General features: G+C 37.1%; 1 protein-coding gene across 1 annotated transcript; it reads right to left on the reverse strand.

The window, feature by feature from the left end:
* Window positions 1-445: 445 nt before the first annotated feature.
* Window positions 446-16,381, reverse strand: LOC101736618 (uncharacterized). Its single transcript, XM_021348600.3, has 13 exons — window positions 16,126-16,381; window positions 15,280-15,438; window positions 12,563-12,678; window positions 11,831-11,975; window positions 10,642-10,869; window positions 6,800-6,935; window positions 5,919-6,034; window positions 4,433-4,633; window positions 3,363-3,549; window positions 2,726-2,841; window positions 1,675-1,863; window positions 792-896; window positions 446-579 (listed from the first exon to the last, which is right to left on the reverse strand). The coding sequence occupies exons 1-13, from the start codon at window positions 16,192-16,194 to the stop codon at window positions 481-483; spliced, it is 1,866 nt and encodes a 621-aa protein (XP_021204275.1). The 5' UTR covers window positions 16,195-16,381; the 3' UTR covers window positions 446-480.
* Between the last annotated feature and the right edge of the window lie 1,626 nt (window positions 16,382-18,007).

Genomic DNA, 18,007 nt, shown 5'->3' on the forward strand with positions numbered 1-18,007 from the left:
ATGATCGATAACAAAAACTTCATTCGATTCATTTTAAAGGCAATGAAAATATATAATTAAGATCGGATGAAAAATCAACTTAAATATGATATTTGTTTGGTTACGAAATCGATCGCTAAAATAAATTCAAATAAATTTTTCCAAATATAGCAAGTTTGTGTTTGAAAATGAAAAGGTCTAGTAAACAAATTAAACTGTTGAATACTTACGAAACTCTTGTTATTCACAAATTTACCGATTCATAATTGCTTATCTACAAAGGGCCATTTTTGTTGATTATTTTCATTTTCAAATGTGTGACCGACATTTACCATTCATGAAATCGATTTCAAAATCGATTTCATCGTGTAATCAACTCACTACATATGTCAAACGTGAGAAATGTCATTTCCAACTTCTATTTTTATGAAATAAAGTCGTTCGAAAACAGTTAAAATGAAAATGCTTGTTCAATTTAAATTTTATTATATATTATTTCAATTATCGTTCTTTTATTGTATTTAAAATTTCTCTCAACCCACTGTTTACTTTAAGTGTAGCTAGTTTAACTTCTATCATGCTAAAATCACTTAATTCAATCTGAAAGAAAAAATACACAGTCAGGAACGATATGTACATGCTTTTTAATTATTTTAAAAGTAAAGAAAAATTTATGACAAATAGGTAGTACTTTGCTGTGTTTGGTAAATTGTGGTATACGGATCGATTTTTTAATTATTATTTATACCAAATCAATTTTCATGTTTAAATATAGAATAGGATATTGATATATGTAAGTGCTTATTGCTTACCCCGTCTGGGGGATCTTTCTCTCGAAGCGGAAATCGTCCGTACATGCGTTCACAAATCGCGCACAGACCACACCAAGTTCTAAATTTAACTGTGTGTCCTTCAGGCTGTAACAAAGGTTATATAAATTAGGTAGTATAGTTTGTTATCAGCAGACCATAATTATAATATTCGATATTCGACAAGTTCTCTAAAGGGAATCTGGGAACCCGTTCTTGAGTATCATCAACCTGATTTATTTATCCATACATTATCACTAGTCAGGACTGCCACTGTTCAAGCTTACTGTTAACCTGCAAGGTATGCTTCAACATCCTCTGCATTTATGTATCGAAGTGACCGTGAGTTCCAATTTCAATACAATTAAGATTTCAAGTGTTTTTTGAGGAAGTGGAAATCGTGAAACTTTCCTTTATATATCAGGGGCGACGAGCTAGACTTGTTGATGGTTGACTAAAATCTTATATTACTCAACCACGTTCGATCCTCGAAAGAGGTTCCGGTTCCTAAGCCGGTATGCGAGGAAACATTTGAGAGAGCCGGAAATTAGGCTTTAATACCGTCTCCCCTCGACAACGGCGTATTGAATCAGGGAGAGCGAGAGGGAGATAAAGATTAAAGCTTTATCTCCCGTGTCTCGTCGCAAATCTCTAAAAGAAGGCGTACTCACAGAAGTCAAACATCGCTTATTACGACCCATAATGATTCACCATCAAAATGAACTCCTTTATTTTCAATTTTGGGAAGAGACTTTACGTTGGCTCTCCAAGAAAGGGAGAGAGAGACAGATCGCGTATATGTAATCTGTCGCATCTTCGTCGTATTGGTACAAAGTGTTGGTATTCAACTGTCGATCTCAATAGCAATAAAATAGTTGTTAGTTACCTCTTCTGAATCTCCTCCCTCAGAAACAGAGTTCTTCCTGTATCCGGTGTTCAGTAAGGTCAACTTAATTTCGTCCGGTATACTCTCTTCTTCCTCATAATACGTCCAGCTCATGATTTCTTTGAAGTGGTTGACTTGACTTAGTGTCATAATACCACCCATCATTAAGATAAGACCATCTTCTATATCCTAAATAGGCATTTCATTAAGTTAAAACATTTGATTGAATATTTGAGCTATAACTAACCTACAAAGTTATATTTCGTTCATATCTGACAAAATTGACAAGACGCGGTGTAATTAACCTAGCTAGTCTAATAGCTAAAGACTGTAATACACCAGCTATTCCAAATTCGATTTACGGTCGGATCTTTGTACAAGATATTTGGCATTTGAGGTCTTGTTCTGGTCTTATTACCCATGAGAGGAGAAAACCCTAGTTTTCGAGACTATTCGATGTGGACCATTTAACATTAGCTGTTCCTCGAATAAGACCTTAAGACGAACAAGCTTCAACAGAAACATGTAATCCTCAGAGACTGGTGCGTTTGCGATCCCGTTACGTCTTGTAATCAATACTTCACCTTGTTCTGATAACCATATAATCGAAAATTCCTTGTAGTTTGATGGTCAATAACTTCATTTGTTGTCTTATAATTTTTTTTTTATTTTATTGCCTTGGTGTGTGGACGAGCTCACAGCCCACCTGGTGTTAAGTTGTTACTAGAACCCATAGACATTTTCAACGTAAATGCGCCACACACCTTGAGATATAAGTTCTAAGGTCTCAGTATAGTTATAACGGTTGCCCCGCCCTTCAAACCGAAACGCATTACTGCTTCACCGTGTGGATTCACAAGAGGTCCTACCACCAGTAATTACGCAAATTATAATTTTGCGAGTTTGATTTTTATTACACAATGTTATTCCTTCACCGTGGAAGTCAGTCGTGAACAATTTTTAAGTACGTATTTCATTACAATAAAACAGCTATCAATAGCATAGGGCTGTATCTTGATTTCAATAAGATAAATATTTGTATTCGACTTACCTTTATAGGCATCCTATAGCCGTTCGGACGAAATTTCCTCAACACGGTCAGGTACAATAATTGCTTTGACTTTTTCAAAGATACGAATCTCGCTGCGTAGTTCATTGGAGTTAAAACTGCAATTAAATTATACACCCAGGTTATAATTATACTTAATACTTCATAATGTTTTACTCTAGTGATGTGTCATTAGGATTAAAGGACCTTTATTGCTGCCACAATTAAAAGGTGTTCAGGCAACTGTACCCCTAAACAGTTATCGGTTATTTATGTTCTATTTGGTAAGGCAGAAATCTAAAACCAATGCGGTTAACAGGTGATCCCTAGCGTCACCTGAGTTTGTTAAAGTCCCGTGGTCCAAAAAAAACTCTATTACGATTTTAATGTTGCCTTATCACTAGTCTTTGCTTTTGGGAACGATTCTCTTAAGTGCATTGTAAATTTTGATTTTACTAAATTCAGGGCTTTGGTCTCTGCAACACGTCAAAGTAAACTGCTATACCTAGGTATATTAATCAGATTCGTAGCCTGTTAGGGATGCGCCCCAACATTTCTCAATTTATCATCAATTCCATTACATTATCTACATAATAAAGCAGCCCTATAAAATAAATTGTATTTTAAAATTTAAAAGTACCCTCAAGTTCATTCGAATCTATCGGCAATGAAAACTGTGCGTTCTGTCTCGAGAACACTCTTGGTATGTGTAGCCAGTCCCCGAGACTTACAGCTGGTACCTTCAGTTCCCGAAGTAAAGCCTGCATCTCTTGACCTTGAGGCCGATCGGGACGCGTACGCAGAGCTTCTTCAAGGACGTAACGTCTCTGAGGATATACATATTAAAAACAATGTTACCAAAATTGCACTAATTGTAATTGCTATTGAAGCTAGGACGTAAGCGTGATATCTAATTTGAGAGGATCTAAACTCGCAATGAGTAATTATTTTATCCACAATATCACTTCCATACCACATTACAAACAAAGATGACGCAATTAATTTAATTCTTCACTATTTAGTGTGGCGGATTTTTCAAAATGCTTTTTATCTCTATAATGAGACACTGGGCCTGGATTTTCTCGTTCGAAACTGGTAGAGCGTATTCTGAGCCCAGTAAGGAGAAGCATATTTCTGCCGTAAGCCAATCATGCGCTCTGCCTTGAAAGGTGGAGCACCTGATAGCAATGTAAATAAAAGTTCGAATGAACAAATGAATGACTTAGGACGAGTGAGGGTTAGACACATTCGTAATGTTCATCGGTCCGAATAAACACCAAATGAGATGTGAGTTTGTCTACAAATTAAATGCATTAAAAAAACCTGAATGTAATTATTTATAAGCGATCCCTTCTTTTAGTCTCGTTCTATTTGCAGGTTCGTGGTCTTAGTGGCGCAAATTACATGAGGTCTATGTTTAGCAGTCGGACAAAGCGCTCTTTAGAATATATTGGATTTTGATTTTAATTTAAAAATAGACCTAAAACAATCCTATTCCGCGACATTAATAATCATATGACCAAAAGTAGAAGGGGGACAAACATATACATCGGTCTCTTTCACTTCGTCCCCTTCCTTTACGTCTTTTCGGTTTGAAAACTGTATTCGATGTTTTCCATCAAACACATTTTTGGGGTTGGGTTTCTGTAATTCTAAGGGTGCGAAATGTAGGCTGATAATGAAATAAATAAATACAAAATATTCATTCACCTTTACATCAAATTCAATTTCGATTGCTTCTTCATCGACTTCTCTGTGCAGGTATTTCAATATATCGTCATCGAGAAATGAGTCGGTCTTCTTCGCTATACTGGTCTTGACAACCGGCGGTACAATGATATCATCATCGGCTGTCGAAGCAACGGAGCCTCGGGAACTAGGGTTCTGTGAGTCAGTTCCTATTCCGGCGATCTAATGAAATGGAAACGAAATGAAAAGTTTAAGCGCTCTTAACTTTTTTAATGTTTTAAGCACGATATTTTAAATAGTCGAAGTCTGATTTCGACATCCCGATACCACCACCTACCTTAGAATATGATCTCGAAGCTTGCATTGAAATGAAATAACGAAATACTTTGCGGCAGGAATAGGTAGAATAGTGAATAAGTGAATACCTACCCTTGCAGGGTTGCGATATACCCTATCATCAATAAAATCTAAAATTTAGAACTATAATTTTTTTTTCTTGCTCAGATTTAGAATCTTGAGGTCTTTATGTCTTCCTTCCGCTGTAGACCTTATTCTTTGGTACATATTTCAATTTTACATCTACCCATCTCTACTAAGTAAAACCGGCTAAGCGTCAAACAGACAGACCTACAGACAAGCAGACAACAAAATGATATTTAAAAGTTTATTTTTGCTTTTAAGATCGAAATGTGGTAATTCAATGTGCACGGTTTTCCAACTACCTACCTACTCAATATAATAACCTATGATTGCTATTGTAAAACTGAGTTTAGTATTAGGAGCGTTGAACTGACATGAAATGAAAACGACATTACTGGTGGCAAAACGTCTTGTGAGTTCGCACGGGTAGGTAACACCACCCCGCCTATTTCTGCCGTGAAGCACTAAAGCGTTTTGGTTTGAAGGGCGGGGCAGCCGTTGTAGTGTTAAAACTGAGACCTTAAAACTCATATCTCAAGATAGGTGGCGGCATTTACGTTTTAGATGTCTATGGGCTCCGGTAACCATTTAACATCAGGTGGGCCGTGAGTATGTCCACCCATCTAAGCAACAAAAAAAAATCTTTTGGTTTTTAGATTGGCAAAAAAGAAGTTTTTTTTTATGATTGAAAGATTACTGGTGGCCCGGAGGCCTTTCCAGTTTTACCAGGACAGGTGGGCGAGCAAAGGCTCAGCTAGGACGGGTGGGATTTACTAAGAGCTGCCCGACCGCCTCCGAGGAGACCTAACAACTCAAGAGCAATTGCTTCGCGAATGAATCTACTACCGGATCGGAATCGCGACCTACTAGAACCTACCTACGAGAAAATCCGGAGAGAAACTCAGCGGGCTGATGCATAGGGTTAGGTTGCACGTCGACCTCTTTGTCGAGTTCGACGAGTACGGTTACCGGGGTTCCTCAGCCTGCTCCTAGTGTTAGAGCTGAAGGTATCCAATGAAAGAGTAATTGGATCTGATGGATCCGTAAAGGCGTGTCTAAAAAAGAAGTATTGAAATACACTATTTACTTGTGTTTCAGGGTCTTGCTGTGTTTGAGCTGCCAATCCCGCCGAAGTCAGGCGGTCGCTGCCTCCTGGACGTCCTTTGCGACGACGTTTGCCGCGTCTTTTTTGTTCTCCACCACCTGGACATGAAATTAAAACTTCATAATTTAGTTTACTTGCAGTTACTAGTTGTTAGTTTTTTTTAAATTGAAAATTAGACTGTAATTGACACGATATTTGCATTTTGACGAACAACTAAAATAATAATAGCGAGCTTGAACTGTTAAAGTATTTTTTATTATATCTACTATTCACGAAAGCTGTGCACGTCATCTCGGATCCTCTTGATCCACTAACGATGATTTTAGATACCTCAAGCACCGGTCATTGTTCACGTCGAACCCATCGCTTGCGACGAAGGGCTCGACGAGTAAATTAACCCACAGACACAGCCCACTGAGTTTCTCGTCGGAACTTCTCAGTGGGTCGCGTTTCCGATCCGGTGGTAGATTCTGCGAAGCACGGCTCTTGCTAGGGTTCGTGTTAGCAATCGTCAGGTTTGAGCCCCGCGAGCTCGCCTACTAGTTACAGTTACGCTGAAATAGCCTTTCAAGGCTCTCAGATTAGGTAGGAAAAAAAAAAGAAAGCTGCGTCAGTCCTAAAATCGACATAATTACGCAGTAGATAAATAAAAAAAGATAAACAGCAGGAGACAAATTATTAATATGTCTCTTTTCTTGGCTCAACGGCGAAAAAACACCATTGAAAGAATAGAAACCATTCTGTGAATTCCTGTACTGTGCATATGTCTACGCCAACTGACCAAACCAAGATGCAGCGACATCGGGAAGGTGAGGAATCCTGGGTCAGCCAGCCTGATTTAAATAATCCTGAAACGTACTAACCTTCATCATCTACATCGTCGCGAAGAGTTTCACTGCCAGCGTTTACTTCTCTGTCATTCTTCGAACGCTGTGACGATGGAATGTCATTTTTCTTGGTCTTCGGAGGCTTGCCTAAGTTCAAAGCTTTAAGTTGATTCTGAAAAATAAATGACAAATGGCAAACATAAAGTTGCAATATCAGTAAATCTTTGATTGATTCTTTAACACGTTGACTGCCATGTAGGTTTATTTATTTTGTTTTACCTTCCTTTTACCCAACTAAGGTGTCTTTAAGCGATTTTTTTTAAACGTTGACTGCCATATGCGTCACCAGTGCTCTACGTGGCTAAAGTAATTATCTCGATTTCTGTTACTAAGCGCCTGGATTGCCTTACTTTACCTTCTTTTGTTTGTTAATCTAAGTTTTGGTATTTTAGGTCTGATAAAAATAGACTTATTCTCGGCGTCATCGGATTCGTCTTCCCTAGGATCTACTAGATGTTCGGGCGCCTTAGTAAGAAGATCGAAGAGAGAAATCGTCATAACCACGTAGGGAATCGGTGAAGCACATGGCAGTAAATTAAAAAAAAAAACGCATAAAGACACCTTAAGTAGTTGGGTAAAAGAAAAGTAAAACAAAAAAAATAATGAAATAACAGTTAATTCAGTTTTTAAATCAATCACAATAAAAGCATAAAACGAAAACTGTACTATTCTTCGGATACTTTTGCCTGTTACCTCGAGTTTTTTGAAAAAATCCTCAGTTTCGTATATTAAAGGTCTGTTGTCTTTGGTAGTAAATTTTTTCGTCAACTTGACACTGGGTATTTTCATGCGTTTCCTTTGGCCCGTTGTACCCCAAGCCGTCATCGAGAGTATTATATTAGAAGCGCCCCGTTTACGGCTTTTGGGAGCGTAACTAATCACTATTTTAGTTAGGTGCATTAAATTACAATCACACGTAAGGGTTGGGAGAGCCGCGGGCAGTTTCCACGGTCTTCGTTTAATACGTTTCTGTCTCAAGGTGGAGAAGTTATCACCCGTAACGAGGACGCTATCTTTAGGCTTCTTTTCCTTAGTGTACTTCTTCGACGGTAGCAATGTAGTTTTGGATACTAGAAACGGCAACATGTTACACGTTCTAGCGGCGAATGCTAAATTATTTTCGTGTTGCGTTCGTGGTTTTTAAATCGGCACTAAGATAACACGCTGACGTCAAAGTCGAAACGAAAACAATTGGTTGCTAGTTAACATTGAATATGATTTCCGATATGAATGGTCTACTTATTTTTCAAGTGGGAAAATTACCGCGGCCCTGAATATCCCCGCCTCCTTTTGCGTCAATCGAGGACAGGTGCCTCCATATATATATCTCTCTCTCTTTTGTAATAATTAGATTTTTGTTGACACATATTTAAGTTTCACATCTGTCTCTCTCACTTCTGTAATAAGTTGATTTTTCATTGACACTGTTTAAGGTTCACATCTCTCTCTCTCTCTCTCTATCTCTCTCTTTCTATCTCTCTCTCTATCTCTCTCTTTCTATCTATCTCTCTATCTCTCTCTTTCTATCTCTCTCTCTCTCTCTCTCTCTCTCTCTCTCTCTTTTTCTCTCTTTTGTAATAAGTTCATGGACACTTAATAATAGCTATTAGCTTTTAAGGTTCAACCCATTGGAATAGAAATTTATGATCTCGCCTATTTTCATGACTTATGTCGAGACGATAATGAGAGGAGGAGGCGTCCTAAAAAGACTTGGATGGACTGTGTCAAAGATATGCGATAGAAGGATGTGAGTGCAGAGATAACATATGAAATAGACCTGGTTAGAAAAAGAGGATATGTTGCACCGACCCCATATAGGATAACGGACCCCGGGTAAGGGCAACAAGACGAACAAGGAGAACTCGAGTGTCCTTAAAAGCGATACTTATATTCTTATAAATATTTAAAAAAAAGAAGATACAATCATACCACATCGATTCTAATCTAGATTTCATTCTGTATTTCGCATACAGCAATAATCAGATACAAACATATGCGGCAAGAAAAGTATATCCCGTGAATGGCCATTCATTAGCCACTAAGTCCATAATTCAGCCAATAAACCAACCGAGGCAATTATAGTGGTGTAGATTAATAAATACTAAATGTGGGGCAAAGCAAGCTCTCCAAATAATTACGTAAACAATAACAACTAAAATTTTATTTGAAAATTTAATTAATGCATCGCACAAGGGCTTTTGTTTTGTTAAAGAATATTATCAAACGTTTAAACAATTATTTGCAATTACACATAATCGATCTGTAAGTCTTAGTGTTAGTTCAATGCACGAAAGAAATTTGACTATAATCACTGACTGATTGTATGTTATATTTTGTTATTACCATTTTGAAGGAAATTAACTGACCCATATTCAAAAAGAAACTTTTTTCCCCTACCTAACCTGGCAACCCTAAAGGGTTATGCCAGGATAACCGACCGAGTAAAAGAAACTCTATTGATCACTTTAAAATTTGTTATGAGATAAACAAAAAACATGTTTAGAAACAAAGAGACAAATTCTGATAACATTCAAGCTCGTCAATACCAGATTTACGAACATTCCTATGACGAACAGGCTTGTTTGTTTGCTCTTTATCCGAGTGGTTATTATCTATATATGTATATATTTCAACATTATATAAGTGTGTATATGCATGTCAAATCAAAATTGTACAACACCTGCGTGCTACCAGTTCTAACTTATGGCTGCCAAACCTGGACTCTCACTAAAGCGCAAAGAAAAACATTAGAAACATGCCAATTTAAGAAAATCAGACAGAGTACGAAACAGTCATTAGAGGTCGCCGTCGCACTAAGATACAAAATGTTTCAACTAGAATGCGCAAACTAAAATGGCAACGGACAGGACATACAATAAGAGGCACCGAAAAGTGGAACAAAAACATAGGGGTTTGGTACCCTAGAGATAGAAAAAGGGAACAGGGCAGACAGATTCGGAGGTGGGACGACGAGATAAGAACGGTAGCAGAAAATTATGGACAAGGAAAGCTCTAAAGCGAGTAGAGCGGAAAGAAATGGAGGAGGTCTTTGCCAGAGTTGGGCAAACAGACGAAGTTGTTGATAGACTCGGCCGAGTCGTTAATATAAGTTTATTATTTGTAAATATTAATACGCTTTTATCAGCGTCAGACGTAACGGAACCTTTCAACATGATTTTGATCCCCTTCAAAACGTCGGATTAACTCGTTTGGTATAGTTATTAAGGACTGAGGACAATTGAATATTTAAAAAAAAAATGGAAAAAAAAGTTTAAAAGTTGAAATTCAACTAAAAAATTAAAAATAAGTAATAGTTTCAAAAAACTAGCAAAATACGCTTTTATAGAGAATTCAACTAAACAATAGAAAATAAATTTGAATAAATTTGAATTTGTGCTTTTCAGGATATTACCAAAATAACCTTCCTACTCATATCTGTTCATAAAATATTTATAACTACTGATATCATGCACCCCACGCTTTTATTTATACTAAACAAAAAAGAAAATCGGTTAATAGAGAAAAAAAAAAGTTACATTACTGTTTTATCTTTTCTTAGTTATTTATTATTTCCTCAACACAATAACATCGAAATGTAACAAATTTTTCTTCAAGTTGAAACAGCGCCCCTGGCGGCAAACGTAGGCAAACGTTCCAACTCCACACAAATTTAAGTTAACTTTTACGCTATCGAGAACGTTAAAAAACTCGCATTAAGCACACTCAACAACCATATTCGGAACGCCGGTCTACCGAGCGATACGTCATTCCCTACGTCGTTAAAGGTTCTATTACTAATTTACAAACAAATTACTAACCTTTCTGGCAGTCCTAACGCTAGCAATCTCCTTGAGTGGTAAAGACCGTTTGGCTAAAACGAGTGGAGAAGCCAGCGGCGGTAATTGCTCACACTGGCCTTTCAGCAAACGATTGTGCGCACCCTCGGACAAGTTCAGTGACGGTAGCGTGGAACGATCGTTGGTGGGGCTCGTGTTAGGTCCGGCAGTGGTCTCCGAGGTCCCATAACCGTGATAGTACAGTGTCTCCTACGGTTAAAGAATTTTAAGAAAGTTTATTAGCTAGGTAACGAATACTTGATTGATTTAACATAAAAAGCAGACTATTTTCACCACATAATTCTTCGACAGTGAGTTTCCAAAGATCTTTTCTGCCACGTATCATCCGGCTTTGGAATGAACTTCCCTCCACGGTGTTTCTCGAAGGCATTTTTTTTTATTGCCTTTTTAGGCAGACGAGCATACGGCCCACCTGATGATAAGTAGTCACCGTGGCTCATGGACATCAGTAATGCCAGGGGCAGAGCCAAGCCGCTGCCTACCATTAACCTACGGTACTACTACTACCTACGGTAACGTAAATCTCGAAAGCTGGCTTTTTTTTTATTGCTTAGATGGGTGGACGAGCTCACAGCCCATCTGATGTTAAGTGGTTACTGGAGCTCATGGACATCTACGATGTAAATGCGCCACCCACCTTGAGATATAAGTTGTAAGATCTCAGTATAGTTACAACGGCTGCCCCACCCTTCAAACCGAATCGCATTACTGCTTCACGGCAGAAATAGGCAGGGCGGTGGTACCCACCCGCGCGGACTCACAAGAGGTCCTACCACCAGTAGCTGGCTATCGAGTACTTCCATCTAATGTAATGATCCGTCTTCGTATCGGGGACTCGATACATTTACATTACAAATTCAATAGATTTTCGTGCTTGACGTACCTACAGTACTAACATTAATCGCGCTGTTGTATAGTCTATTCTGTACAGGGCTACTAAATATTTTAATACGTCATAGCTTTTCCACAGCAAATTTGGACGCGTTTCAAATCTGGCCTTTTTAAACTTTATGTGCTAGGTTTAAGCGACTTTGTCTCCAGGTACTCGGCGAGACGGAGGTCGTGTGAGGTCAAGTGCTATTTCGGTAAACGTTTATTTCAATAGACCAGAAGATTATCAGCCCATCAATCTAATTAAAAACTGATAAACCTGGCTATGACTTCTCCTCAAGTCCAAAACGATGGCGGTCCTCTGATGAGGCTGGTCAGGTGTCAGACATCGGCGAGAACCTCTGGACTTTCCACTGGCGAGGGTCGGAGCCGGTGTCAATGGCCTCGAGTCCGTCTCAGCATATCTATAATTTACAGTGATATTAACACTTTGATATAACTTAAATTCAGGATGGGGCAATTAGCCCATCGAGCCCCAAAGAAATACCTACAGTACCTAACAAATCTGATCTATAACAAAACACCTTAAAGATCACCATAGTATAGTAAAGAAAACAATTTAATTAAATCGTAAAAAAAAAGAAAGAAAATCGGCTTCATACAGAAGAAATAGAGAATACCATAAATGTAATCGATGTCAATGAAAAACGATTTATTCGAGATAACTAAAAATTTATCAATTAGATCTGATAGGTAAATGGGATCACATGAGAAGCAAGAGGTTTCAAACAAGGTATTATCAAAATCACTTCATGAAGAAAAAAGTTTTGAACTAACACATATAAAATACAATAGAATCGTATTCCTTCTCCTTTTTTGGAAGCTCGCTCATCTAGCTTTACAACCTCTTTGGTGGTAGAATTCGGTTCTGACGTCCATGGTTAACAGCTCTCTCTCCTGTCCACCTCTCTATCTTATCTCTCGTATTTGTAGTAAAGCATGTAGTAACGTAGAAATATGTTGCAAGTTATGAATCCAGTAGATGAGATACCTTCGGAACATGTCCTCAGTAACGATATCGTGTGGCGTTCTAATCTTCTCAGTGCCGTTCTGTTCTTGGAACTTCGAAAGATCCTCTTGAAAACAATGAGATTTACCCTCGAGCAACTGTAATAATTAAGAGTTTATTAACTATTATATATTATAGATATATTATAGTATAGTATTATCCCTCAGATAATGTAAATTAATAACCTAAACACATATCAATTTACGCAGCAAAGGAACTTCTGAATCGCGTTGGCAATTGCTTAATCGGAGATTAGAGAAATAAAGCCTTGTTTACAATAACACATTAGATTGTACCACCGCTGCGCTATCCCATTTTAGCCGGTTTTCATGACAACTGCGACATCAGCTTGAGGTCTTAGGGCGGGTGGCAGAACTCACCTTTGTCGTCTATAATCTAAAGTTCAAAAGCAGGTGGATCATGAATTTGTTAACCGATCTATCTAAAAAGGTCTGGTCTGTTGGTGCGACCGAGATAAAAATACATTAATGTATAACTTTAGGTGCTATGTGTGATTTAGGTACGCTATACCATTGATATTTATGCGTATGATCCTAATAGCTTCAAATTTCGTGAGCCCGTAATGTAATGAGCATTAACTTACAGACGCACCCCATGCTTTTGAGAGATTTCGCGCGTTGATTTATGCGCTATGTTTCGTGCATATTGTCGGAGAGGTTACAGTTTAGAGAAGCTGCCCCCACAGACCCCACCCCCTCATATAGAATATGGGATCTTGTTTTTCAACAAGAAGATTGTTATTATATAAATCGCTTTACAATTACAATAGCCGCTGCTTATAAAATGTAAGTCAACTTTTTTCTAGTTGTATGCAAATTAGGATCTCGAACGGAAAGCATCATACTACAAATGACTGCCGTGAAGCAATTAGGCTTTATTGAGTTTCGTATTGGGTGAGGGGATGCACGTTGTGATACTAAAGACGCCGATAAACACTCAACAAGTGCTCGTCTGTCCATCTGCAACTATAAACAAAAATCATAGACGAAACAATTGAATGATATTTTTATACATGTTTATGAGTGATAAAAACATAATTTTCATTTTATATGATATCATTCACATATCATTTATTCATTATTTAATATTCTCACATTTCCTTCCTCTTAGATTAATGAATACGAATAATCAAATAACTGGACTTTATAGACGTTAAATTTAAATTATTTAAATTCATTATCATAATCAGGCATTTGCGATTAGGTACTTAGAGTGAATTTTTTTTATTGCTTAGACATGTGGACGAGCTCACAGCCCACCTCTTGTTAAGTGGTTTTTGGAGCATCTACGACGAAAATTTGTCACCCACCTTGAGATATAAGTTCTAAGGTCTCAACTATAGTTACAACGGCTGCCCCATCCTTCAAACCAAAACGCGTTACTGCTTCACGGCAGAAATAGGCAGGGCTGTGGTAACTACCTGCGCTGACTCACAAGAGGTCCTACCACCAGTAATTACGCAAATTATAATTTTGCGGGTTTGATTTTTATTACACGATGTTATTCCTTCACCGTGGAAGTCAATCGTGAACATTTGTCAAGTACGTATTTCGTTAGAAAAATTGGTACCCGCCTGCGGGATTCGAACACCGGTGCATCGCTCGATACGAATGCACCGGACGTCTTATCCTTTAGGCCACGACGACTTCGAGTATGATTAAAATAAATTTATTAAGAGACAATCCTCATGCCCATAATTTATGTAAATATTATTATTAAAGCAGTCAGACAATTAACTTGTAATATAATTCATGACTTAAAACTAGTTTTATGACTATAATAAACTGCTGTTTACATTCGCTCTGTGGAAAAAGACGTGGCGACCGCACATTGTCTAAAGGTGGCAGATTTTGTCACGGATTGAGCGGAGTTACAAACAATTCCTACAATTTGAAGGCAGAACCAGGACGATCTCTGAAACTGTACCGGATAAAGGAATTTATGTATTTTATGTAAAGCGACGATTATGTGACATCTATTAGCACCAGAATTTTCGGTCTCAGCAATGTTTTGGAACGAAGTTCCTTAGGGGACGATGCGGAGGGCTACCCTAACCGGGAAAAAACGTCCGTAATATAAGATTTTTATTATTTATGTATCAAATCAAATCAAATCAAAAATTTTTATTCAACATAAATGAAAGTACATACTTGTTGAACGTCAAAAAAACTACCGCCAATTCACAAGAACTAGCCTCCGTCCTGAGAAGAATTGGCAAGAAACTCAGCGGGCATGTCTTTTTTTTTTACATATGAAATTATTATTTATTTATTTTTTAAAATTAGATATTTTTTTTAAATATGAATTTTTTACAATGAGTAACGTAACGTAAAGTACGTATAGTCTTAGTATGACCTGTACGATACTGTATAGCCACAGTGTCTAATGTAGGTATAGTCTACGTGAAGACGGTTATTATTAGGTATTATTCATATAAATAGCTGTTTCTTTGTATATTATTATTATATATTTTTTTTAAATCATTGTGAATAAAATAAAGTTGATAACTTTGTAAAGTAGTTTTTTTTTATCAATAAAAATATGATAATAAAAAATGTATACCCGAATAATTATTTTCTTTATACCTCGAATAGAACTTAAAATTTATATTTTTATAATAAGGAACTTCGTTCCTATCCGGTGTCCCACGATACCAGACATCTTTTTTTTTTACTTACCCAATTATCCTTCATTCTTTTGACGTGCTCCTTTGCTTCGGTGTCAGCCGGATGGTTGCACAGAACCGAACATCGGTGAGAAAACGGATTGTAGATGCCGGCATAAGGACGAAGCATAAACGGCGCGGGTGTCACGTCGCATCTGAGCTCAACCTTTATCTAAAAAATATATTTCAACTGAAAAATCTTTTTGACAAAAACAAACAATATTGACAAAGATTGCGTCTTTAAGCCGTCACCATCTCTTTTTTTCTGTGGATGGGAAGATAAGCTCTTTATTTGGTAATGAGTGGCTGTCACATAAACCTAATCTTGAAGTTTAACGGTAGGTGGTGTCTTTTTTTAATTAGCTAACTGCCAAATTAGTTGTATCTTCCATCCTTTTTTAAAATCAAACCTGCCTCTCTGGAAATTCTTAGTGCTATAACAGTTTTCCACGAATTAGTCTAATATCTAGTGGACGAAGCCCCACACGCTGGACTGATCAAGTAAAAAACCCCACTTAATGAATGCGTGCGCCAAGTCTTAGTTCGCGAATTATGGAGAACAGCTATCAAAGCTATACCTAATAAATAAGGATTCCACGTGACCACGATTGCGTAGCCAAGAGTAATGACTGTGATGATGATGAGTCTAATATCTCGATTCAACTTTCTTACGATCATAGATTTATTATTAGAATTACAATTAAATGTTCTTTGGGTTTAATAAATATCAAAATTAAGTAGCTTTTATGTCTACCACAAAGGCAACTGAACGAATTCAATATCCAAGAAAATTTCATTATCTTGTTAAGTCTTTAAAACTTGAATTCCTGTTCGAAGTAAATGAAATGAATGTGCAAACCTTTTCCTGTGCGAAAATATGCTTTTGCGAAACGCTGGCCAGTAATCCTGTATTACTTGTGAGTCCCATATTATATACCTAAAACAAATATTTAAGAGACTGCGAACAATGCGAATAGACTAGATTGAAAATCAAAGACGATATTATCGACCAATCTATCGCTAAGTAACCGCTTAACAAATCTTAAAAACCATAATAAAAAAATCTTGTAAAATTCTTCAAGATAATTCTTCACGCCAAAAATGACAAAGCTTGTTATGACTTTCTTGTTTTTTGACAAGATTTATTTTTCAGATTTGACTGCATATATTAAGGTATATTTGATGCAACTCTTTAAGCACTCAAATCTTTCTAAATTGAAAGGAGCACTGGGGTCGGGTGGATCTCTGTCATCGATGTAGTTCGGTCACTTAAGGAAGTAGGTAACCTGGAGATTTGTAATACTGGTCTTTGACCAGACCAGACCAGGTACAGACTTCCAGTTCTTTTAAAAGCTTATTCTAAACTGACACAATTTTGTAAATTTTATCGATGGCTTATGTTGTACATTAAACATTTAAGCGAGAAATAAATAAATATTACTTTCACATTATATTATTCATGTTCTTCTTGCCCTTATCCCCAATTATGCGGGGTTAGCGCAGCAAGTTCTCTTATCATGCTGAATAGAGATTTGGCATGAGTTTTACGACCGGCTTGCCTCACGTCAACCCTTCTAAGATTATATCTCTAGTAGTATAGGTATACTATATATACTATACTACTATAGTATAGTATACTACTATAGTATATATCATTGCAGCGCGCCATCTGGAGGGAATTTCTATTTTTTATAGGGAGGGACTTTTTCTTGTTTTCTTCTTTCTCTTTTGATGTTTCTTTAACTGCAACCGTTTCTCGACCTATGCTTTGCTTTTTAATATTTTAAACACTTACATTTAGTTTTTCAAATACCAAAAAGAGAAAAATATTACATTACATCAGTTTTTCATAATAATGTCAAATGTACTTCGACTGAAGCTCCCAAAAAATCAAGTTTACGGCTTCATTGCGAAGATGATCTATATTGGAATCATATTTTTTTTACCTATTCTAGTAACCTCGACGGGTTATTCTAGATTCATCGAACTAGTAGGCGAGTTCACGGCCCTAGCAAGAGCAGTGTTTCGCAGAATCTACCACCGGATCAGAAACGCGAACCACTGAGAAGATCCGGCGAGAAACTCAGTGGGCTGTGTCTATGAGTTAATTTACTCGTCGAGCCCTTCGTCGCAAGTTCTGCGAAGACAGCGACCGGTGCTTGAGGTACCTAAAAGCACCGTTAATGGATCCGGAGGATCCGAAATGACGTGGGGAACATGAAGTTAATCTTAGAAGCCTTATTGAACAAGGACAGTTTAATTTAAGGTAACCAGCGGGCTGCATCGGTAATAGCGGTATCAAGCGAAGCTGTCAGATAGCAATTCGGCATTAGAAATCATATTTTGTAAAAAAAATTGGTTTAACTCATTCTAGACAAGCGAGGCAACCATTCACTATCAATTGTAGTATCTAGGCACTGTATATTAATGGTACACACTTTTCAAGTGTATAAATACGTTTATTTTTGTATTTAAAATTCAAGGTTTGTTCAAGTATGTAGATATTTCTATTGTTTAATCCGATGTATTATTTGTAAAGCGTGAAAAAAGGTCGAGGTAGTTCACGTTATGAACATAAAAAAGTAAATTAAATACATGTTTTTTCTTCCACATATATTATTGAAAAAAATTTACACAAAAGCACTAAGACATCGATTCCTTATCGTCTAATAAATCAAATATTTAATCGACACAACTTCTTATTATTTTATCATATAATTTGTCTCTAAAAATAATACTCA

The sequence above is a fragment of the Bombyx mori genome, chromosome 8 (genome assembly GCF_030269925.1).
Source record: "Bombyx mori chromosome 8, ASM3026992v2".
Classification (NCBI taxonomy): Eukaryota; Metazoa; Arthropoda; class Insecta; order Lepidoptera; family Bombycidae; genus Bombyx; species Bombyx mori.